The sequence below is a fragment of the Carassius auratus genome, chromosome 6, assembly GCF_003368295.1.
Source record: "Carassius auratus strain Wakin chromosome 6, ASM336829v1, whole genome shotgun sequence".
Taxonomy (NCBI): Eukaryota; Metazoa; Chordata; class Actinopteri; order Cypriniformes; family Cyprinidae; genus Carassius; species Carassius auratus.
Window position 1 is genome coordinate 11,790,393 of NC_039248.1, and position 25,471 is coordinate 11,815,863.

The following is a 25,471-nucleotide window of genomic DNA, read 5'->3' on the forward strand; positions in this document are numbered from 1 at the left end:
ACTATTAGCCAAACAAACAAAAATGTACATTAGCGTGCTATTTTAGCCTACCTACTGTAGGAACTAGTGTCAAAAAAAAGAAGCCTCTTTGGATTGCAGACATACAGTACATGACTGAACTGGGAAGCTACTGTAGCTTGACCAAAATACCACAGAGCTCCAGTTGTTTTTCATGTCCACGGGTTGAAGCATCCCCAATAATGTGTATTTTGGGGATGTGTATTTTAGCTACATAATGCAATTTGTACCAAGGGACCCCCTCGAAACATTGATAGTTTGGGCTAGTTTTGAGTTTTGAGCGGGGGGGTCCTGTCATTTTTAAGATAAACTCCTAAAATCACATATGCAAGAGAGTTTAGTCTGACACCAAATGCTGTAAGTAAATCTGGTCCTTGGAGCATTAATGTAATGTAAAGCATTTACATTTAAAGAAATTATTTTGACCAGTGATTAAAACTTATTACTTTTAGAATTTGTTTCATAAAAATAAAATTACAAGTAGAGATTTTATTACATGAGAACATACCAAACTCTATGGCTGGTGAAAACATACTGTAACTGTCAAATAGGGCAATGTGTGCCTCTTAAACCGATTATAGCCTTGATATCACTGAAACACTTTATTAGTTTATAACAGTCTGACAATATTTATGGATACCTTAGAAACAAGTAAGTAGTGCCGTGAACTGAATTCCAATTTTTTTTTTTTTTTTTTTTTTTTTTTTTTTTAAATTGAAGTGGACAGGCGGTCGGTTTAGTTTAACAATAAGCATTTTTTTTTTTTTTTTTTACAAAAGTAGTTGGTTCCGCATACTGATTCTCTGTTCAACATTAGGGATAGGCATGAGTACTCAAGTACTCAGAAGTGACAGCAATGCTCAATCATGAGAACAAAAACAATTAATAAAACACTTAATATACAAAATAGTAGAGTTATTAATATTAATAAAACCATGTAATTCATAATAATGAGCCGTTAATTGCCTATAGCCTATCAGCATTCAAGCGCATGCATATAGCTTGCAACAGCGTGCTGCAGAAGTAATAATTATGAATGCTACAGGGACAAAGCAGCAAGAAACCTGTCTTAACATCATACTAATTCATTGATAAACTAATGTTTTCTGTATTTACGGCTGCAGTGATGAAGTCGGTGACACTGACTCATCACCTGTATCTGTTTCATGCATATTATTTCAACTGAAAATATTTGATTTCCATTTCAATTTGTACATTTGAAAGTAAAAATTTCATATATATATATATATATATATATATATATATATATATATATTTTTTTTTTTTTTTTTTTTTTTTTTATATATATATTTTTTTTTTTTCTTCTACTTCATGTCTGTGAGGCAAGCACATAATTTTTTTTGATGAGTTCAAGTTAACAGAGACCTAGATGGAAACAGAAAGCACACCTTGCTTGCTTTCATTATTTTACAAAAGCACAACATTTTATTCTATTTTGAGTGCACACAAATGAAAGTGGACCAATTACAAAAGATTACTCTTATCCATGGGTGGACTGGCCTTCTGGTTGTCCTGGAGAAGTCCAGAATAACCCCCCATTCAACGGCCGTTGGCCTGGCTGATTCATCATCACAGTAAAAGTGTCAGATAAAGTGACGTTAACAGCTGACAAAAGGGGTGCTAATGCAATCTATTTTTGCTTATAAGAAAGCGAAACTGCCATGTACGGCATGCAGTGACTTTTAGTACAACCCGCTGTTAATAATATCTCCAACCAGGAGAGGTCATTAGTTTCCAGCCACTCCCCGTATTTTTAATTTCAATGCAGTAAGCATTTGCTAACATTAGCAAATAATAAATGAAAAACTGACCAAGAAAACATAATTTTCCAGTCAAGATGGTAAAAAGATAATATTTTCTACAAGTTCAATTAGATACTTATATGTTTGAAGTGTTTGGAAATATGTTATCTAAATTGCCTTCACACCACTGCTCATGAACAATGGGGATGCCAGAGTTGCACTTTTCAAAGGTAAAATGCATTGTCAACAAATGTATGACAGAAACGTTTGCACTGAACTATGTTCTTAAGGTTTCTGCAGGTCCTTAAAAAGTCTTCAGTTAAATTGATTAAATTTAAGGCCATGTAAACTCTTAAATAATACAGAAAGTCTTAATTATAAGAGGTCTTAAATTTGGGCACAGATAGACAACAATTGCAATATGTAGATTAAACTTTAAAAGGCAATGATTTCACTGAATAAACTTGAGCGCTACAAGTCACGCGCGTTGTTTTGTACTGCCCTTACCGGGGAAACTGCTAGTTCCGAAAGTGAAACTTGCTTGCAGAAAACGAATTTGCTTTTTCAGTAAGCCCGTCTGCTATTTTTGCTACATATTTTTAAATGTGAACCAGTGGATAAACAAAAAGCTGATGCATTATAAAATCTAAATTATGAAGACTATACAGTATTTATGTAATTTAATATAATAGTTGATTAATAATAATTGTTTGAATTAATATAATAATTGATACTTTTGACTCTTCCCTTTTCTTATTTTTTTATTTTTTTAAAAGGTTAAAATGTGAAGTGCATGTCTTAAAAGGTCTTTAAAGCTCTTAAATTATATTTAAAAAATACTGCAGTTGGCCGGTTATTTTATGGTACCATTTGGAATAACTATCTATTTATTTATGTATCATTTATTTTTAATAAGCCCTTTTTAACTGTCCTCTTATGTTGTTTTTAGAATGTTCTGTAGGCCACTAATAAAACATACAGTAGGACCTCTGTACATTTGTGTGTTGCAAATTTAGACAATGCAATTGAGATATATATTTGTTGGGGTAATATTGCTGTCAACTAACAAAGTTTCTTTTCTGACTTAGCTTAACTGCACAAGTTTTATAGTTAATAAAATCTTTATATACACAGAAGAGAAGACAATGCTGAATTTAGTCGTCGTTTTTGCTATTTTTGCACCAAAATTTATTTTCAATGCTTCAAAAAATTCTAACTGACCCTCTGATGAAACATGGACTACTTCGATTATGTTTTTCTTACCTTTCTGGACATGGACAGTATACCGTACAATGTACAATGGAGAAATCGAGAGCTCTCAGACTAAATCTAAAATATCTTAAACTGTGTTCCAAAGATAAACGGAGGTCTTACGGGTTTGAAACAACATGAGGGTAAGTTATTAATTACATAATTTTGCTATCTGGGTGAAATAACCCTTTAAGAGTTCAGTTGTTTCAGATTTCTACTGTAGATTCTAGGATTATGCTTATCATCGTCATATTATACATTTTGTGGCAAAAAAAAAATGGTTAATGGTAATGGTTTTACTGGTTATAATGAAATTGTATTGTATTTTATTATATTGTATTTTACAAACAAAAAGTGTCTTTGTGCTGATTTGTGCTGATACAGTGATATTAGACAGCCATTTAGATGTTTATAACAAGCTGAAAAAAAGCACACATATCAGGACATGAAAAAATTTCTCCAGGCCCCCAAAATACCCTTAGACCTCAAAGGGTTAATAATAAGGAATCAAATGAGGCATTCATCTGACTCTGAGAAGTTAGATGTATAGATTTTTGATATGAATCTTTCCATGCCAGACCATGTATACTTGTCTGGTTGTTTAGCTGCATTTAATTCTGAGGAATATAAGGACATTTATCTAATTTGAAAAGTTAGATATACTGGAGGGGTTGCTGGGCAGGAGCAGCCCCCTCCATGCACAAACAGAGCATTACCACCTGCACTCCACGCTTCAGGACCGGAGACTGAAGCAATGATCTGGGCCAGAGACTTCTGAGGGCCGTACTTCAGGTGGGGAGGTCCTCGGCCAGGAAGTCCAGTCGTGGGTCGGTCATGGCTGCCGAGGATGGCCCCTACTGGGGTAGAGTGGTGTTTACACTCATTACACAGTGCCCTCAGTGCACACAGTAGAAAAGGCTATTACATTCTGTTCGGTGCTCCACCGCCGGGGTTCAACAGGATTATCCCGACGTTAGTTGGTCTCGAGCAGGCTTTGGTTATGAAACGAGAAGTAAATATCCTATTACAAAAGGATCCATCAAGGTGTTCTCCCCTCAAGACAGGGAATCCGTGTTTTACAGCTGGTATTTCTCAAGTTCCAGAGAAGGATAGGGGGAGGGTTGCGTCTGATCATAGATCTCGTAGATGCATACTTCCGTGTCTCCATCCTTCCACAACACAGGAAGTTTCTGAGATTCACTTTCGGGGGCATTTTTCAGATATTCTCTGTGACTTTCTTACCTCATCAGGCTTAACAGTGTGACGAACGTTGCCCAGAGAGACACAGGGAGAGCGAGAGATCCAATTGCAGGTATTTTATTAAGGGAAAATCCAAATCGTGGTCAAAAACACTCCAAAGGTCAAATCCAAAAATCAGTCCAAAAACAAATGAACAAATAAACAATAGAGGGAACAGGAAAGGAAAAGGAACGGGAACTCGGAGGACGAGAAGGCTGAACATACGAACGCAAAGGACTCCATACAAACAAAAGGAAAAGACTGGTATTTAAAGGGAGGCTAATGACAATAAAGTTACTGCTCCTGGTGCAATTAACAGGAGTGCAGTTACTGTGATGACATGACAAGACTAGAGGAATTCTAGTGCCTACGGTGAAGTGCCTAAGGGGAAGTGAGCCCACTAATGGACACCCAGGGAAACAGAGACTAGACAGCGTGACATTACCCCCTCCTCCATGGAGCAGCTGCCAGATGCTCCACCCGAACCCAAGGGAAAACCAAATACACAAAGAGACCAGGAGGGAGGTGGAGCGGCAGAGGACCAGGGGGAGGGACGGAGGGCCAGATAAAAATTGTAAAACAGAGACAAGACGACCTGGTAAAACGGGGGAAAACAAAGACAAGAGGACCAGGTAAAATGGGGAAACGGAGACAAGACGACCAGGTAAAATGGGGAAACAGAGACAAGACGACTAGGTAAAATGGGGGAACAGAGACAAGATGACCAGGTAAAATGGGGAAACAGAGACAAGAGAAGTACAACACAAAACAAGGAGTCCAGGAGGGAGGTGGACCGGCGGAGGTTCAGGGGGAGGGACGAAGGGCCTGGTCCTTAGAGGGATGCAGAACAAAAGACACAGACAAGAAACCCAGGAGGGCGGTGGACCAGCGGAGGATCAGGGGGAGAGGACGGAGGGCCAGGTCCATAGGAGGAAGACAGCCAGAAAAAAAAACAACAAAAAAAAACAGAAGTCCAAGAAGGACATCACGTGACGCCCACCAGGGCAGAGCAGAAGACCACCACATCCTTGCGTCCGAACCAGACGCACCCCAGGGCGGAGCAGAAGACCACCACATCTGTGTGTCCGAACCAGACATCCCCCAGGGCGGAGCAGAAGACCACCACATCAGTGTGTCCGAACAAGACGCCCCCCGGGGCGGAGCAGAAGACCACCACCTCCATGTGGCCGAATAAACAGGAGGATAAGCCTGATTGGGCAAATATGAAACAAAAAACATGAACAAGTTAAGGGTAGCCTCCGTGGCCACAGCAGGATCAGACGGGTGCTCAGAGAGTTCAACTGAGACGTGACGAGGCTCTGGAAGTTCCGCAGAGATGTGGAGAGGCTCTAGTAGATCCACAGAGAAATGACGAGACTCTGGTACTCCCATGGTGTTTCCTTGTTCATGAAGATCAATGGTGACTTGCCTTTGTTCATGAAGATCAATGGTGACTTGCCTTTGTTCATGAAGATCACTGGTGACTTGAATTCTCCCATGAAGAACCCCGGTGACTTGACTCTGTCCTTGAAGATCACCAGTGACTTGACTCTGTCCTTTAAGATCTGAAACTCTGAAAGTTCAACGATGACTAGCCTTGACTCTGGAAAGTCCATGGTAACTAGCCCTGACTCTGGAAGGTCAATGGTGACTAGTCCTGACTCTGGAAGGTCGATGGTGACTAACCCTGACTCTGAAAGGTCAACAGTGACTAACCCTTACTCTGGAGGGTCCATGAGCACCTGACCCGACTCTGGAGGGGTCAACAGGAATCTGACTTGATTCAGGAGGATCAACTGGAACATGACTCAACTCTGGATGGTCAACAGGAGCCTGACTCGACTCTGGATAGTCAACTGGAATCTGACTCGACTCTGGAAGATCAACAGGAACTAGCCCTGATTCTGGAAGGTCAACGGTGACTAACCCTGACTCTGGAAGGTCGATGGTGACTAACCCTGACTCTGAAAGGTCAACGGTGACTAACCCTTACACTGGAGGGTCCACGAGCACCTGACTCGACTTTGGAGGGTCAACCAGAACCTGACTCAACCTGACTGGTGGCCATCTTGCACCGTGGCGCTGGGCTGGTGACCACTTTGTGCTGTGGCACTGTGCTGGCGTCCATCTTGCCTTGTGGCGCTGGGTTGACGGCCATCCTGTGCAGTGTTGCTGGACCTGCAGCCATCATGGGCAGTGGTGCTTGGCCGGCGGCCATCTTGTGCTGTGGCGCTGGGCTGGCGTCCATCTTGCCTCGTGGCGCTGAGCTGGCGGCCATTCTGTGCTGTGGTGTTGGGCTGGCTTCCATCTTGCCTCGTGGTGCTGGGTTGGCGGTCATCCTGTGCAATGGCGCTTGGTCGGCGCTGGGTTGGCGGTAGGGCTGCACGATGTGTCGTTTAAGCATCGATATTGCGATGTACGAATCCACGATAGTCACATCGCAGGATGTGCGATGTAGGCTGTCGTAGTTGATCCGTTATTCATTATCTGTACTATGCTAATGATGTCTCTATTTTGTTTCTATGTTTTACCACGGGATTTACACAAGCTCCAGTCTGAATCCAGAACACCTGAGAAGGGATGATGCTGACCCCTCAGAGGACCCCAGAGGATGCTAACCCTGAATCAACAAACAGAACTACCAAATATTACTACAAGTGTGACTGCATCATATAATAATTATTAATTAATAATATTAATAATGTTTATCGTCTGGCTGACTACGTCTTGTATTGATTTTTCTAAAAATCCTGTCAAACATGCACAAACTGACAGTCACCACCATAAGCTACTACTAAATATTGTTGAAACATAATTTTCTGTAAAGTTGCTTTGTAACGATTTGTATTGTAAAAAGCGCTATACAAATATACTTGAATTTAATTTTATTGAACTGTATGGGGCCAGCTGCTCCCTGGCCCTCGACGAATGTGATTTGCGCAGACCGCGGGAGAAAGAGCGTGCGAGAGAGAGAGAGCGAGAGAAAGAGCGTGAGAAAGAGCGAGCGCGCGAGAGAGAGATATAGGGACAGGGAGAGAGAGCACTACAAACAACACAAACGCTGTCTTACTCTCTCTCCCTCGCGCATATTAATCAATTGACACGATGGTGTCTATGTTTAAATCATTTAAAATGAGAATGTAAATCTGTTCACCCCATTTTTGTTTGTAAGAAAAAATTAGATTAGATTTCATATTGCAATATATATCGTAGAAAAATAAAATATCGCAATGTAATTTTTTCCAAATATCGTGCAGCCCTAGTTGGCGGCCATCTTGTGTAGTGGCACTGGACTGGTGGCCATCTTGTGCAGCGGCGCTGGCTTGGCAGACTTGCGCCTCCCCTCTCCGTCCACAATGGGGAGACGGCGACTCCCATCCGAACCCAGGGTCGACAGGGGGCCACAGTGGAGAGCGATGCCGGACCTCCTCTCTGGTCCCACAGAACACGACCAGGCAGGTACCCTCAAAACCATTCCTCTCCCGTTCGGTGGCTGGTGAGGAAATATGTACAGACATAACGCTGTCCTTCTGTGACGATTGTTGCCCAGAGAGACACAGGGAGTTTTATTAAGGGAAAATCCAAATCGTGGTCAAAAACACTCCAAAGGTCAAAACCAAAAATCAGTCCAAATACAAATGAACAAATAAACAAAAGAGGGAACAGGAAAGGAAAAGGAACAGGAACTCGGAGGACGAGAAGACAAGGAGGAATCTCGGAAGATGAGAAGGCTGAACATACGAACGGAAAGGTCTCCATACAAACAACAGGAAAAGACTGGTATTTAAAGGGAGGCTAATGACAATAAAGTTACTACTCCTGGTGCAATTAACAGGAGTGCAATTACTGTGATGACATGACAAGACTAGAGGAATTCTAGTGCCTACGGTGAAGTGCCTAAGGGGAAGTGAGCCCACTAGTGGACACCCAGGGAAAAGGGAGACTGGACAGCATGACAAACAGTCTTTTTCAGTGAAGTCTCAGATACTGATCTCCATCAATGAAACTGCACACCACGTTTTTTTTTTTTTTTTTTTTTGTCATGATGATATTTTTGTTTCTTTGCCTACTTTTGGTATCAAGTTTGGATGTATGAAATATAAAGAGCATTAAAGCTTGCATCCAAGTAACATGCTTGTCATAGTCTTGTTGTGGTCAAATGGATTACTCTGTTGCCAAATAGAACTGTAGTTGCTCTGTTTTCTAATGTTCCTGCTAAATGTATTTTCATTAATCTTCAAAAAAATATGAAAGGGTTAACCCTAACCCTGATACAAAAGTTCCCAATTGATACTTCACTCGTACTCTGCCTGCTAAGATGCTATGGGAAAAAGTTTTTTTTTTCTCCTTAACTGAAGCCTTTATAAGTAACTCAGTATAACCTCATTTGTAAGTCACTTTGGATAAAAGCTGATAAAAGTCTTCTAAATGATTAAATTTAAATGTAAATAACTGCATGGCCATTGGTTCAAACCTATGGCCACAAAGCCGCCAGAACAGGTAGGGACTTCAGGTTATATGCTGGCACTTTGCTAAACTCCTTGCCAGCATGGCTGCTTTCCTTGATGCTCTGATCATCCCCACCAGTCTGTTCGGACCAGAGGTGTTTCAAGAAGGTACAAAAGTCATCATAACATACGACATCCCTGCCGGCTCAGCAGCCCGCAAAGACTGCCATCACCCAGCCAGCGAGGCCTGAGCCTTGATGATGTTCCCACTCGGCCAAACACTACCTGTTTCTGAGGTGCCAGGGACCCTGTCCCAAGACATCACTGGCCTCTACACCTCAGGCATCATCCTGATCTACTGGACAGAAAGAGGAGGGGGCCAAGTCTCGCTGCAGCCGGACAACCCCCTTAGCTGCCTCTCTTAAGTTGCCAATCACCCTGTCCAGTTCCGAGTGCAATCAGCGATGTGTTTGCTACTATTTTAGTAAAAAAAAAAAAACACTTAGTAACTTGTGGAGGAAAATTATTTTGGTAATTGCATGTGTTGTGCTTCAGCTCTGTCATTCTTTGTAGATGAATCTGATGACTTGACGTACACACCTGTGCTCATGGTTACAAGTGATCAACTTAGTGTGAATGTCACCAACAACATTAAAATTTACTCAATAAAAAAATAAAAATAATACATTACCTACCACTACAAATATAAGGATTTTTTATGTATTTTAAATATAGTTTTGAAGGTTCCACTTTAGTTTAGGGACCAATCACCACTATTAACTGGTTGCTTATTAGCAAGCATATTACTAGCAATAGGCTGTATATTAGTAGTTATAAAGCACATATTGTTGCCTTATTCTAAACATGACTGTAATCAGGAGAGTGTAACAACGGCCAGCCACACAGAGCAGCCTTGACCTGAGTAAAGGCCTGCTGACACGGCTCCGTCCACTGGACCGTATCTGGCACCTCCTTTTTAGTAAGGTCAGTCAAAGGGCTGGTGAGGTCCGAATAATTAGGAATAAACCGTCTATAATATCCCGCCAGCCCCAAGAACTGCCTTACCTCCTTTTTGGTCTTGGGACGTGGACAGGTCGCAATAGCGGCTGTCTTATCAATTTGAGGACGCACCTGCCCATGCCCCAAGTGGAAGCCCAGATACCTTACTTCCACACGCCCAATCGCACACTTCTTTGGGTTGGCCGTGAGCCCCGCTCCCCTCAGCGACCTCAGGACAGCCCTCAGATGCTGCATATGCCGCTGCCAATCATTACTAAATATAACTATATCATCTAGGTAGGCAGCCGCATACGCAGCATGGGGCCGCAGAATCCTATCCATGAGGCGCTGAAAGGTAGCTGGGGCCCCGAACAAGCCAAACGGAAGGGTAACAAATTGGTGTAATCCAAACGGCGTTGTGAAAGCTGTCTTTTCTCTGGACAACGGAGACAAGGGGATCTGCCAATAGCCCTTTGTTAAGTCCAATGTCGAATAAAAATGAGCCGTGCCTAGCCGATCAAGCAACTCGTCAACCCGCGGCATTGGATACGCGTCGAATTTCGACACAGCATTCACCTTGCGGTAATCTACACAGAATCGGACTGAGCCGTCCGTTTTCGGAACTAAAACTATCGGGCTCGCCCAGTTACTATTAGATTCTTCTATTACCCCCATGTCAAGCATAGCGCCTAATTCAGCCTGAACCACTTTTCTCTTGTGCTCAGGTAAACGATACGGCCGGCTGCGAACTACCACGCCCGGCTCGGTCTCGATATGGTGCTGAATCAGGTTAGTACGGCCCGGTAGGGGCGAGAAGACGTCGGCGAACTCCGCCGTTAGATCAGTGAGTTGGGACGGCGAGAGGTGATCTCCACCTGGAGCCAGGGCGAAGGATTGTGGTTTGATATTCGCCTCTGGCCCGAGATCATCCTCTCCGCCAATCACCGTTGCCAACATCACTGATTCCACCTCATTCCATTTTTTTAGGAGATTGAGGTGGTAGATCTGACGGGAACCGTTCCTATCGGACCGTATTACCTCATAATCGAGATCCCCGACCTGTCGTGCAACCTCAAACGGTCCCTGCCACTTAACCATTAATTTGGAGCTCGACGTTGGGAGTAATACAAGTACTTTCTCTCCCGGTGCAAATTTGCGTAACCTAGTTCCCCTGTTATAAAGCTGGCTCTGGCGGTCCTGGGCTTGTAACAAATTCTCCATTGATAGCCGCCCCAATGTGTGGAGTTTTGTTCTCAAGTCCAGCACATACTGAATTTCGTTTTTGCCCTGAGATGGTCCCTCCTCCCAAGTTTCTCTCAGTACGTCGAGCACCCCCCGGGGCTGGCGTCCATAGAGAAGCTCGAAGGGGGAAAACCCCGTGGAGGCTTGCGGGACCTCTCGCACAGCGAATAACAAGGGCTCTAGCCACCTATCCCAATTTTTGGCATCTTCGTGAACAAACTTACGGATCATGGATTTAAGTGTGCGATTAAATCGTTCGACCAGGCCGTCGGTTTGTGGGTGATAGACGCTAGTTCGAATCGATTTAATGCCCAACAATCCGTACAGTTCGCGTAACGTACGTGACATAAACGCCGTGCCCTGATTTCTTTTGGAACCCCCACCCGGGAGATAAGACGAAACAGGGCATCCGCAACACTTTTAGCGGAAATGTTGCGGAGGGCCACTGCTTCAGGATATCGTGTTGCATAATCAACTATGACTAATGCAAAGCGATGTCCTCGTGCCGATCGCTCTAATGGCCCGATGAGGTCCATACCAATTCTTTCGAAGGGGACCTGCATTAAGGGAAGAGGGCGCAAAGGCGCTTTTGGGGCGGCCGGTGGGTTTACCAACTGACATTCCGGACAAGACGCGCACCACCTGCGCACGTTGTCATGAATGCCCGGCCAAAAGAAACGGGCCATGAGGCGATTTAGTGTTGCGGCCTGTCCCAAATGGCCCACCATAGGATTAGAATGAGCTGCCTGGAAAAGCATTTCCCTGCGGCCCTTTGGAATTAACAACTGGGTTGTATTCAATTTTGTCCGAGCGTCTTGGGTCACTCTATACAACCGGTCTTTTAAAATGGCAAAATACGGATAGGAGAGCGGGAGGGCAGGTTGGAGAGACTGGCCATCGATGGCGCGGACCTGTTGAAACGCATGTTTCAGTGTCTCATCCTGAGACTGCTCCAGAGGAAAGTCATCACGCTCCGAGAGAATTAGTCTCCCGATTTCGCTCGGTTCCCCTGAAGCAGACCCCAGCGGCCCTGGCTCAGTTTCTCCCACCTGTACCCTCGCGGTCTCCTTCCGTGCCTTATTTCCCCAAGAGGCATCCGCACATAACGACCTCAATAACACCGTAAATGCGGGCCAATTCGTTCCCAAGATTATTGGATGCCGGAGGTGGGGACTAACCGCCACCTCTACACTATGCTTTTGTCCCCGGAATTGAATGCTAATTGGGACAACCGGATACTCCACCACATCCCCGTGTACGCACCGCACCTTAACCACGCGGCTTGTATCCAATGCCCCCGGTTGAATCAGGCTTTGATGGATTGAGGTTTGGTTACACCCTGAATCCACCAAGGCCGGATATGTACCCCCCTTGATACTCACTGGTATTTGGTACTCGCCAGCCTGACCGGGGGTGACCTGTGGGACGTCCGGGACCCGGATCAACGTCCCCACCTCCATCATTGGACAACCGGTCCACGAAATGCTCCGGGTCCCCGCAACGCCAACAGGCCAGCCTAGACCTACCCGCCGCCCCAGTGGCAGTGAGTGGATTGGAGAATTGGCGCAGAGAGAGCGGAGAAACGGAAGCACTGTCCCCTCCTGCAGCCACAAACCCCGCCCCCCGGGGCGGGACACGAGGAGGGCCGGGTGGACGGGACCTAGGGAGAGGGAGAGGGCGAGAGAGAGAGGGGGAAGAGAGAGAAGGAGAGAGAGAGTTAGTAGGTGGGGGTGCGCCGACCCCTGGGCACGCCACCATGTGGTCCTCCGCCAGGGAAGCCCCGTCTTTTTGGGAAGCCGAGCGATGAACTGCTCCAGCACCACCAGGTCGACGACATGCTCCACGTCGCTTCCCTCGGCTAGTAGCCACTTGCGGCAGGAGTCCCGGAGCTGCTGGGCCATCGCGAAGGGTCGACCGGCTTCGCCCAAGTCCAGGGACCGGAACCACTGGCGGTGTTGTTCAGGCGACCGGCCGACCCGCTGGATGACGGCCCTCTTTAGGTCATCGAAGACTAGGAGGTTCGCCACCGGAAGTTGTTGGGCGGCCACCTGGGCTTCTCCGGAGAGCAGGGGAATGAGGCGCACCGGCCACTGCTCTCGGGGCCACCCGCAGGCCTCCGCCGACTTCTCAAAAAGCTCCAGGAAGGCCTCCGGATCGTCCTGGGGCCCCATCTTGTGCAGCGGTAGATGCATGGGCGCCGCGGGCGGCCCGGCGGCCTTGGCGCAAACCTCCTGGTCGATCCAGCTCCGGAACCTCTCGCAGTCCTCCTGCTGGGCCTGGACAATGGCCTGGAAACGCCTCTCCTGATCCGTCCTCAGGTCCAGCAGGGCCTGGTGTTGTTCGCGGTGAAGGCCCGCGAGGGAGCGATGATATCCGCAAGCGGCGTGGCGGCCGGACTTTGCATGGCGGCGGTGACGGTCCTACTTCCTCCCGGGTTTCGGCACCAGTGTAACAAAGTTCGTGGGGTGGAAGGAAGAGGACAAAGGGGTCGGCTGGACTGCTGACAGGTTTATTTAAACAAAAAGAACTAAAAAGATTGCAAACACCTAAACGGTGACTTTTATTCTGCCACTTCAACACGGCTTCCGTTTTACTCTTTCCGGTTTCTGTTTCTGTTTCCGGCTCGGGTCAGCAGTCCGTCTCTCTCTCTCTTGCTTCTGTCTCTCCTGGCGTTTTATACTCTCTCCACGCCAATTACTAGAACAAGAAACAGGTGATGATAATTTTTGCCCAAACCACTCACTTACCGCTCGTCTCCTGATTCTCTCTCCCGCTGCAGACTTCGCTAAACCACGCCCCCCTGCCACAATGACCTTATTTTAGAGCCCTTAAATTAGAACCCCATATCTAAACCTAAAAACTACCATACTATCTATTAGCAAGCTACAAACATATCATATTTCCAAAGTAAAAATAATTGTTTGGTGCAGCTTTAAGGATACAAAGCACTCCAAACATAACAGTGAGTTCTTTCTTACGAATGTAACCATGGTTCTTTGATGGAATAAAACGTTGCATCGGAGGATGCTTTGGGAACACCCTCCAGCGTGACCTGCTCTGAACCACATGTGTAATCAGTCCAATGGATGTGCGAGACGTCACGGACGGGGTGATGTAGTGACCAGGAAGCTTAAAAGCATGTGTGGTGATACCAACATCAACTTCTAGGAATGAAGCAATCACTGGCAGGGATGCTGGAAGTATGGCCTCGGTCTCCCTACCAGGAGGTGAAAAGATCCACCTCAAGGCGTACAGTTTCCTCGTGGAGGGAGCTCTGGATTTGAGGATGGTCTCAAAACCTCGGTTGAGAGACTGGAAGCTACAAACTCTCTCCAGAACTCCCGGGAGCAGAGCAATCAGTGAAAAGGTGTACAGACAAAGCCTCAACCATGTCTGTATCAGCCCCAGTGGAGTTGGATGAGTCAGAGAGAGAACCAGAGGGGACAGTGCGCTGTCTCTCGAGTTGCAAACAGGTCCACCTGAGCATGGCTAAAAATTCTCCATATCTACTTCACTACCTCAGTGCAAAGCCACCATTCCCCAGGCCTCGACCACTGCCTTGACAGGATGTCTGCCTGGGACCATACAAGGATCTGGTACACTAGTTTGTACATTTATTTATGGCATGAGCGCAGACCTCCTTGGTGGCTGATATAATAGACCACCGCTGTGTTGTCGGTGTGCATTAACACACAGTGATCTCATAGGTCGGGGAGAAAGTGTTTTAGTGCTCGAAGCACGGCCAATATCTCCAGGCAATTTATATGCCATGTCAGATGGTGACCACTCCACAGACCACAGGCAGGGTGGCCACTCAGGACTGCACCCCAACCGGTGAGGGATGCATCCATTGCTAGCGTTATGCGGTGACAAAGGAGCACCCAGCACCAGGCCCTGAGACAAGAACCAAAGTTTCCTCCACATGTCTAAGGCACGTAGGAACCTCTGCATGACCTTGATCATGCAAAGTTGGTTTTCTCTCTGGGAGAAGCCAATTGTCTTTAGCCACCCCTGTAGGGGTTTCATGTGCAGCAGGCCAAGGGTTATCATGTTGGAAGCAGCTGTCATCAGACCCAGCAGTCTGGAACTGCTTGATATTGAGTGATCAGCCTTCTTTTACTCTAGCGTCTGTGGTGAGGATCAACTTTATCCAAGCAGGAGACATATGTGCCTGCATCGTGGTCAGATCCCACACTATGCCCAGATAAGTGGTTTTCTGTACTGGAGAAAGCACACTTTTCTTGGCGTTAAGTCTTAGCCCCAGCTCTTTCATGTGAGAAAGAACGACATCTTAATGTCGAACCGCCATCTGCTCTGATAGAACTAATATCAACCAATCATCAATGTGGTTGAGTTGTGAAAGTGTGGGTTGAGTTGTGAAAGTATACAAGCATGCTGAACTTCAGTCCACCGACTGAGCAGTTCAAAAGATGTAGATCTAAAATGGGACGCAACCCTTCATCCTTCCTCAGAACAGTGAAATACCAGCTGTAGGACTCAGACTCTGCTACGCGAGGAGGGACCAGCTCGATGGCCTCCATCCACAGAGAGTGTCTGCTTCTGTTCCATTACCAGAGCCTGCTCTGGGCCCACCAGAGCCTGCTCTGGGCCCACCAGGGTGGGAAAGGCTCTGTTCAATTGAGGCAGAGGAGAACCGAACTGAATTCTGTGGCCTCTCAATACAGTGTGCAGGACCAACTTAGACACATTTGGTAGTAGTTTTCACTGCCAAATAGTCTACTAAGGGAATCAGCCTCTCGAAACAAATCTCTGTTGTCATCAGAGCAGTTAGCTCGGTGCCCTGTTGTTGTGCACCGGCATGAGATGAGATAAGTTCTCGCTGGAGACCACTGTGCCTTGGAACACCGGCAGGGTTAGCAGACTGATCTCCTGAGGGGACTGAGGAGAGACCTCACCATGTAAAGTGGTGTACACTGCTATTCCCCAGGTAATTTGGGACTGCTCCCACACAGCAGCCCTTGCTGACCAAGATTTAACAATTTTTAAGAGCCCCTGTATATCTAACTTCTCATAATCAGATAAATATTTCATTTTATTTTTCAGAATTAAAAGTAGTCAATGTGTTGTTCAACTGGCGAGTTTATCAACACGGGGAGAAGGACAACTGCGCGGGCTTCAGAAACCCTGAGAGCGGGCGCTGGATCTGGTTGTTGAGGAAGAAAATAGGGACTCACCCGTCTACATTTCCTTTACCGGATCGGAAAACAAACACAAGAGTACAGGCTCACTCCTCAAAGAGAGCCTGAGAGTGAAGGAAAGCAGTTACAAGTGATCGCAATGTGGGCCGTCAACTTGCTCTAGAGCTAATTCTGCATGCTTCACTCTCAAGCAGACAAAACATAAACTATGTGTGTCCCTACCCCAATATCTTTTTTCTTTTCGCGAGCAGGGAAAAACACATGGCCTGAATGCTGCCTGCTCTTGCCCAAAACTTCTCTTGACTGAAGCTTAGACATAATGGAGATTATCAGTGGACAAACAACATTAAATAAGACTCAAAAATAAATAGCGACTGACACAGACAAAGAGTGCTTGCTGATTGACAGAAGCTGACGCCGGTTGGGAACACTGCATATGTTTTTAAGCTTCCTGGTCGATATGTCAACACACTGGAAGGTATGGGTGCATTCTGTTTCACTCTTGCAAACCCGCAGTGTCCACCTTGTGCCCTGTTCCATTCCCATGAATGTGCTTCTCACTTTAGTTGTAGTCCTGCTCTTTGCAATCTTGGCAGTACTGTGGCAAGAGTCTGGAAGTGCTCATGGTCATATCGGCCAGGTCAACATGCAGCCTTTCCATAGTCTAATTCAATAGTTAGGCTTTAGTATGGGTACAAAGGGGGCTGCCCAATCTGAGTTTTTCACTGGTGTAAGAATCCATCTGCCAGCCCAAAAAGTGGGGTCCAGCAGCCTGGTTGAAGGTTTAATGCATATCCGGTCTTTTACTTGTGCTTCTGAATTTATCAGGATTTGGTTTAAATTTGTGTCTAGCTCCATGCTCAATCTGACTTCAATTTTAAGTGAACACTAAATTTAGGCAATGTTTCTAATTAAAAACAGATCAGAAAGGTTGACTATTTATTAATGTAGAATTTTGTATTATTATTCCAAACTCACTATACTTTCATTTATACATTCACTGGGGACCTAATGTCTCTTTTAAGCCTTATGAGGATCTTACGATCGCAAACTTCCCAGTCTGATCGTAGTCAGAGGGTGTAGGTAGACTAATACCTGTTTTACCTGCTACTTACTGCTTGCTTATAACAAAAAGTGTCATAGACTTTTCCTGTACAACTTTCTAACAACAGAGATAGACAGAAATCAGAAGGTCTCCGATGACGTGCCTACTGCTCCTTTCATTCATGAGTCTTCAGTTCGACCTATCCTGGCCATAGATTTACAGTAATAAAAGCCTCCTTACAGTTTACTGGTCATAATGATTTCAGGAGAGTTCAGAATAAATCAAATATAAAATTTTATTATTAGTCAGGTAAAATTGTATCATGCCAATTACATGATGAAACAAGTAGAACCCAATTTAGAAAGGATAATGCAACCGTGAATCACATTGTAGCTGCGTGGCAACCCTGGGAATAGCCAAGTGATCCAAGAAAGATACAAACTAATGTAACATATAATCAGTTATCCTAATTTAACACACGGTCTAAAATGCATAGTATTTATAAACTTTTACGTATGTTTTTTAAAGAACACTTACAGCAAAGCAATCATGTGTTTTAGAGAATAAACGTAACTAGTCTATGTGCACCTGTGCAACTATACAGTGTGTTCTATGGACACGATGTTTAAAAAAAATTACACTTTTAACTAAAAATGAAATGCATACCTGACAGCAGACAGACACACAGTAGTATGTGAACTCTAGTGCAGAGCTCCATACTCACATACACTGGGTGGGGGGGTTCTGATTAAAGAATCCCAAATGACAATAATGCCACTTTGCTTATATACTCAGCTAAGAAACAAAGAAATGTTCAAATCAATTGTAAAAACATTAAAGACCTTTTGGTTTGTTAGGTTCTCTTGACCCAGGGTCGCAACTGGTTGGAGATAGATAAACATTCTCACAGACCCTAAAGGGGTCACACCCCCTCCACAGCAGAACAGAATTCTACAAAAGTTTTCAATCTTATAGAAGTGGCTTTTGTGAAATTGAGACCAATTTACCAATCGCAAAAAGACCTTCAGAACAGTACCAAACATGAAGGGGTTAAGATCATTAATTCTTAAGATATAATAAATGCAGTTTGCAAGTCTGACAACTTGAGTTCTTTACACTACTATGTCATGCCCAGGGGGAAAGGAGGGGGCCTAAGAATGGGTGAAGGAAGAGATTAGCAAATGGTCTTTCTCCAAGATCTTCCTGTCAGACTAGAAAGTTTATTGTTTTGTTGCATTGCATGTGTGTTATTAGAGTTCCTGAGTTTCGGCATCACAAGGAATTATTTTCATAAGGAAATAATTTCACTCCTTACACTTGCTCTATTATTGCAGTTCCTTCTGAATTATATGTTGTGAGCAACTTATGCTCCTCTGTTCATCCGTGATTGTATGCTGTTTCCTTTTGTATGAGATATGCTCTTTGCACTTTCCTTGTTTTTCTGTCTTGTGCACTGATACCCCATTTGTAACATCCCCTGTTGACAATTTTGACATGCATACCTTCAGTATGTGTGTTTTTTTTTTTTTTAACACATGCCATTTTTTCCTTTATTGAATGACACCCTCACTTCTACTGCTCACCCCCTCATCTGTAATATGCTTTTTGTTAATCCCTTCTTTGCTTATAGCTCAGGCCTGGTTGTACCACCATTTGAGCACCTTCATCGGCATGGCACATATAACCTCTGTATGTTGGGCCTGCTAATCCACCACATTTTTGTTTGCTGTCTCCATTGGTCTATTTCTTAAAATAAACTTGTGCTCAATGTGGCCATTGCTTATTATACAGACTACAATCTCTCAGTACATTTCTATTGATTTGTCTCCATAATTGCAGCCCTGTTTTAATTTCTTTAGAGTTTTTATTTTTATTTTATTTATTTATTTATTTTCTGGACCAAACATTTATCCTTATGCTATACATCTTTATTCTAACTAAACAAAACTGATTTCCATCTTGCTACAATACTAAGATTTATTTGCTTGACTGTTGAAAATCATCATACTGCCTACCATGCTATCTTCTTTCCCTTGCTTAAACAGCTTGACTTCAATGTTTTCACACATTAAACTTAATCGTTCTGCTTTAGTGACTCTCTCTCTCTCTCTCTCTCTCTCTCTCTCTCTCTCTCTCTCTCTCTCTCTCTCTCTCTATCTATCTCTCGCCCTCTCTCTCAGTCAGGATGTGAAGCTGTCCCTTGCAAAAATATATTGTCTGGCAAATTCTTGTGGTAAACTTATAGTGAACAAATTAATATTTTCACATGCAAATGAGCTTTGTGGCAAAACGTTTGCAGCAAATTTGTGGCAGACAATTGTGGCAAGCCTGTGGTGAACATGATGAGTGTAATACAGGAGCTTCTACTTTTTGTCGCAAATTCAAGATATTTTTTGTGTCATTGTTATATATTTAAACCTTCAGTTATCTCTTGACATGAATACATATTCTAATACAGTACAAATCTCAACACAAAATCAAGCACTGTGTGTGTGTGTGTGTGTGTATAATTCAATATTAAAATGAATGAATATTTAAATAAATAAAACAATATTGTACCCTTAACCATTAAATTATATAAATTCATCCATTTACTTGTTTTCTATTCACTTATCCTATAAAGCATGACTACTCCCCTACAGGTATAAGTTCACTTCTTTGTTGAAATCCGCATCTTTCATTTTCAGATGATCTGAAAATGAATTGAAAAAGAGAGTGAAACTAAACTGTATGATGGAGTGACACAGAACATTAAGCATGTTTTATTCATTTCATTGCTCAGACTTTATTAATTTTAATGTAAATGCTGTTGATGTCTTGCCATACAGATCACATGATTCTTAAAGTCCCTCCATGAGTTTGTGAATGGTGAAGCCTGGGCCTTCATGCTGGAACCACTCAAGAGTTGTTACAAGCCATGTTTTTAAGACTGCCAATGACTTCAGTATCAGGGGCAGGCTTCATTCTCTTTCAGGATCAACTGGTAAATAAATGAGTTTCTAAATTATCTATATATACAGCTGATACAGAATATGAGCATGGATATTCATCTAATCACATCTAACATCATCAGCAGGCAGCATATTTACATACATTTAAATTAAGACCTCACTATTTTCTCTAAGTAAATATAAAGTATAGGAAAGAAAAATAGAAACTTGAAGATTCAAGTTTAAACTGATAGATTCAGTCATGGTCAAAAATATTGGCACCTTTGGTAAATATGATCAAACAAGGCTGTTACAATCTGTATTGTTTATACTTTTTATATTTCCTTTTTTTATCACAACAACTATCTAACTTTTTCAAACTAACTTTTCAAAAAATAAAACAAATGAAAGTGGAAGGGGGATCACATTGTGAAATAAAAGTTTTCTGTAGACGTTTGCCACAATTATTAGTTACCCTAGGAATTATCATAAGTAAAGTATCTTTGAAGTACAGTTTATTCCCAATCATATTTTACATTTTTAGCACATCACAGTGACTACATCAGGACAATGCGGTCATATTTTATAAAACAAACATCATAATCAACAAAATCCATTAAAATGTGTCACTGAGCACAAAATTAAGGTACTGAAATGGCCATCCCAGTTCCCTGACCTAAACTTGGGACTTGGGAACTGAAGGATCTGGAGTGGTCTTTGATATTTTGTCAGGTGTTATGCAAACACATCAGGCATTAAGGGAAAATAAAATGTTATCTAATAGAGAAGAACATTTATTTCATAATGAGATTTCCTCCCACTTTCATTTGTTTTACTTCAATGAAAGGTTAGGTTTTGTGAATTATTTAAATAAAAACAAATATTTATGTTTATATTAATTAATGTTTACCAATTAAAAACAGACAGACAGATCAAACTTACTGTTTTGAAGAAGAAAAATCACTTACACGATTCATCTAGATCTGAAGAACTGTCACATTAGCAGAACTTCAGTCATATCTATTGACATGACATAAATTTCATGCTATTTTCATATTTTTTGTCATTTATATATTTTGTTATGAAGAGCCTCACTTCAGAGGAACTCACTGCTTTTAGGTTGCTGCAAATTTGCCGCAAATTACCGATAAGTTAGCCGCAAAGAAATGTTTTTGCAAGGGACATGCTATTTACACTGTAAACAGTGTTATAGTCTAAATAGTGGTAGATACTGTTTGCACCAAACATGCATAGCAACAAAAAGCATCTTGTTAACATTAATTACAAATAGTGACATGCTATTCACATAAATTGTAAATAGAAGTAATAGGATATTTGTACTCAAGGAAAACAGTGGGCAAAGACAAATTAGCCATGAGTCCTTACACCTGGCTTCTACAACACTTAGATCAGATAATGGATTGGTACAGTAAGAATAAATTGCTTTTTATTTAACCTTGAATTAAACAGTTATGATTACATTTAATGCATTTTTTTCCTTTTCCTGCAGAGTGCAAGTTGTCCTGCCATAAGAAATGTGAGGTAAAGGTAAATCATGGATTTTTTTTAACCTTTTCTTTCTTTCTTTCTTTCTTTCTTTCTTTCTTTCTTTCTTTCTTTCTTTCTTTCTTTCTTTCTTTCTTTCTTTCTTTCTTACTTTCTTTGTTTCTTTCTAAGAAAAAGATCACAGAAGGATATCATAGTATTCACTGTCTAGCTGTGTATGTTAAACAAAAGGATTTAAATATGGCCTACTTTGTTAAAACCTCTTAAGCACAAATGCTATTTTGGGGATTTCCGTTTTTCCATTTTCCTACCTAATTTTGAATGCTTCCCTATACTAATGCTAAAGTGTAAGCTCGGAAAGTTTGGTATAATTTTAAAGGAAACCCTTTGAAATTACATAAAACACTGTTGAAATTGATAAAAATGACAATATATGCTGTCTGTGTTATAATAAATAGGGGAAAAAAACAAGGCGCTTTTTTATTTTATGTAAACTGAAGTTTGAAATAGTATAGCTCAGGCAATGAAGGGCCTAGCAACTTCAGACCAATGTCATGTTTTTCTAGCACATGTCAGCTAGTAGAGGAAAAAAGAAATTTCTTTATATCCTAATCTATGCAAAAGTTATTCTATTCCAACTGAAGGAAGGAATAATACCATTTTTGTATAAAATTTTAGTCTAAATAAGTATGAAGTTATCTTTTGTACACTTGCAGTATGGAATAATGTGATCTCTGTATATTATTTTACAGAAAACACTCAGAAGTTACATAAAAAGCTGCTGTTTGTGACAAATAGTATTATTTATCTTGTTTCACATATGATGAACCATCTCAATACAATGTGCTTTTTTTTGCGTGTGTGTTTTCTGAACAGTCTTTGAAAGAGAATAAGTCAAATTGCACAATAGCAACATGCATAAAATTATAAAAAATATCTGGTCTATCAAAATCTAAAATAGAATCCACAATCTCCACCTTCATATCATTTCATTTATGTCTATTCTGTATGGTATAAAGATTGGGAGATCTCACCTGTCTCATTCATTTATAATATTTAATATTTACCAGTGTGTCTGTTTGTTTTGATTCAGATTCAGCGCTAACCCCGCTCCCCGAAGCTTGTACGCGAACTTCGGAGCGTCAACAAACTAATTTATGTTCATCAAGCCAATACTGTACTGTTTACTGTACCTTCACTGAGATGCGGTCAAATACTGTACAATAATGAAAATAAAGAGATTAGCTTATTGCTAGCGGAGCTTCCAGGCCTCAGAATAAAGAATCAAATGTATAAAAGCAAGTAGCACGCGTATACGCTTACCAGATGCGCGTCCTGACCTCTCCACGACGACGGTGGTCATCCATAACTTGGAAGTATGATTATTATTCATAGTTAATCCGGCGATATCGCCCGCTTGTAGTTTCCACTCGCGTGGTCTTTGTTCAGAAGCAGCCAAAAACTCAATTTCCCATCGGCCAGCGCTTCGTCTGGCGGAAGGAATGGGCAGTCGCTGTGCACTCCCTCCCCTCCTGCTGGTGCTGAATTCGCATGTTTGACTGGAGGGGACGGCTTGTGAATGGCAGCTATTAGGACTAATAGCGCTTCACAAAAGAGATCAGATGTCTATAGCAGAAGAAAGGCTTTTAGACACATCAATATGAGTTAGAGCTCTTGTCAGCGCTCACAGCGTGTGGTCCTCTTTTGCGCACTTGTACAAAACGCTTTATATCTCAGCAATGGAAGCACGCAGAAACTTAAAAATGGTCTTGTTTGAAAGAAGAGATTCTAATCTAAAAGATTATATCGAGTATATAGGTGCTAAGATGGATAAACAATAATTTGCAATGAGGTGAGAAATGTTACATCGCGATTCTGTTGAAGATCATTCGATCTGTGATTGTCACACAAAAATAAAAATCTACATCATCAGATTCCTGAGAATGAGAGCTTTCTTGTGATATATGACTTGACTGTTTTGTGAAAAATATTTTAAATACACATTCTTCTGAAAAATTATTCGCAATCGTTAGACGGAAATTTATGGGGGGGGGGAATATATTTCTTAGCTTAATTTGACTACTTTATGTATCATAAAACCCCAATTAATGGTATTCTTTGTAAAGAAAACACTCTAAGCTTTCAAATGAACCCATATATGGCCTAATACCATATAAGGAAGGCATTGCAAATGAAACACAAACATTTTGCATGCTATTTTAGGACCCGGTACCGGGTCTGCAGAGTTGAAGAGGTTTGTTAATTTCATCCACTACTCCACATAAAAGAAAAAGAAAAAAACAGACATGCCAACTAGTTACTGACCTGATGCAGACACATACCTGAAGTGGATTGATATTGTCCTAGTGGAACGAGATTCACATTAGGTAACGTGAAAATAAGCGGGGCAGTCTCAAATCTGCCTGAATGGCTCTCAATTAGAGAATGCTGCAGTTCCTCTTTCCACCACAGATTTACTTTGCAAAATTGAGGGGCGCTGTTGAGCTCGGGAATAAATTACTCTCTGTGGCAGACCATGAGGTCTTGTGTGGGTCTAAGGCACCTACAGGGCAGTTTGAAGGAATTTGGGGGCCCCAAGCAAAATGGACATAGTGGCCCCCCGACCCCCGCACGCACGCAAAGCCTACAGGAACCACAGCATAGCCATACAGTTTAAGTTCACCCACACTTTAAATAAATAAAAAAGGTTTACAGTGCAAATACTGCTTGAAAAAATAGTTTGGTGGGAATTCAATAGTGACTTGCCCTGTTTTTTTTTTTTTTTATATATAATATGACAGCACACACTTATCAGTTTAAACTCTGGGCTGTGCAGAATATCAGCTATAATTATAGAGCACTGAGAAGTGATGTATCTGTTGATGTTGTGGATGAAGTTGATGGTGTAGCTGGGAAAATAATTGAAAAAAAAAAATCTGAATTTACCTGTGAAGTACGTTTTACCATTTCACTGTTAGCATATTGAAAGAGGTCACTATTAACACCTAAGGGGTACGTTTCCCAAAACCATAGTTGCTAACTAAGTTAGATGATAGACACTTTGTAATAACAATCATTAAAAGATGGTAAATTGATAGTTAATTAATCTTTAGTTAATTGTCATTTAACTGTTAACAAACAGTATTTTTACTTATTATAAAGTTTACCGAAAAAGTAAAGATATGTTAGCATTTCCATATTTTGATATTAGAAAGGAAGGGATGCAGGCAGCTGCTTTCACTACCAATGCTTAAAAACATCCCAAGCTAATCTTTGATACACAGAATTTATTGTGTGGTTTTCATAACCCCCATTTGGTAAATTGATTATCACGGGGGAATAGTATAGCATGCTATTTGCTATGCCACTTTCATCTAGGGCTGTAGCTATCGAATATTTTAGTAATCTAGTATTCTACCAAAAATTCCATTGATTAATCGAGTAATCGGATAAAATGTGTTTTTGCTTATTAATATTAATTATGCAAGAGGAAATAAGACTCCTGGGTCTCTTAAAATGAACAACTAAGTTTCCTTTTTTTAGAAAAAAAAATATATATATTTTTTAAATGCATAGAATGCAATGCATACATCAAAAATAAACATTTAATTATCCATTGTTTCTCTGTTTGTACTTTTACTGTGAACAATGAAAATAAGTTGACAGATTAATTAAGTGCATTTAAGTGCCATTCAGTTAGGGTTTTAAATAAAGCATTTTCTGAGATGCACATTAAACACAAAACATTAATTAAATTTATATTTGAATTATTGAAAATGAAGCACACTTAACTTTTTGGTAAACAAAGGGGATTTACTATTAAGAATAAAACATGGAAGAAATTGTGTGTTTAAACCTTAAAAACAAACTA

At 42.0% G+C, this 25,471-nt stretch overlaps 1 protein-coding gene across 2 annotated transcripts in view; it reads left to right on the forward strand.

Moving 5' to 3' along the window:
* The window catches only part of tns1a (tensin 1a), an 82,713-nt gene that overhangs the window by 29,600 nt on the left and 27,642 nt on the right, over positions 1 to 25,471 (forward strand). For both annotated transcript variants that reach the window (XM_026261949.1, XM_026261948.1), the window contains exon 3: positions 21,605 to 21,642. In XM_026261949.1, the coding sequence (XP_026117734.1) occupies positions 21,605 to 21,642 (38 nt within the window). The remainder of the gene's footprint in view (positions 1 to 21,604; positions 21,643 to 25,471) is intronic.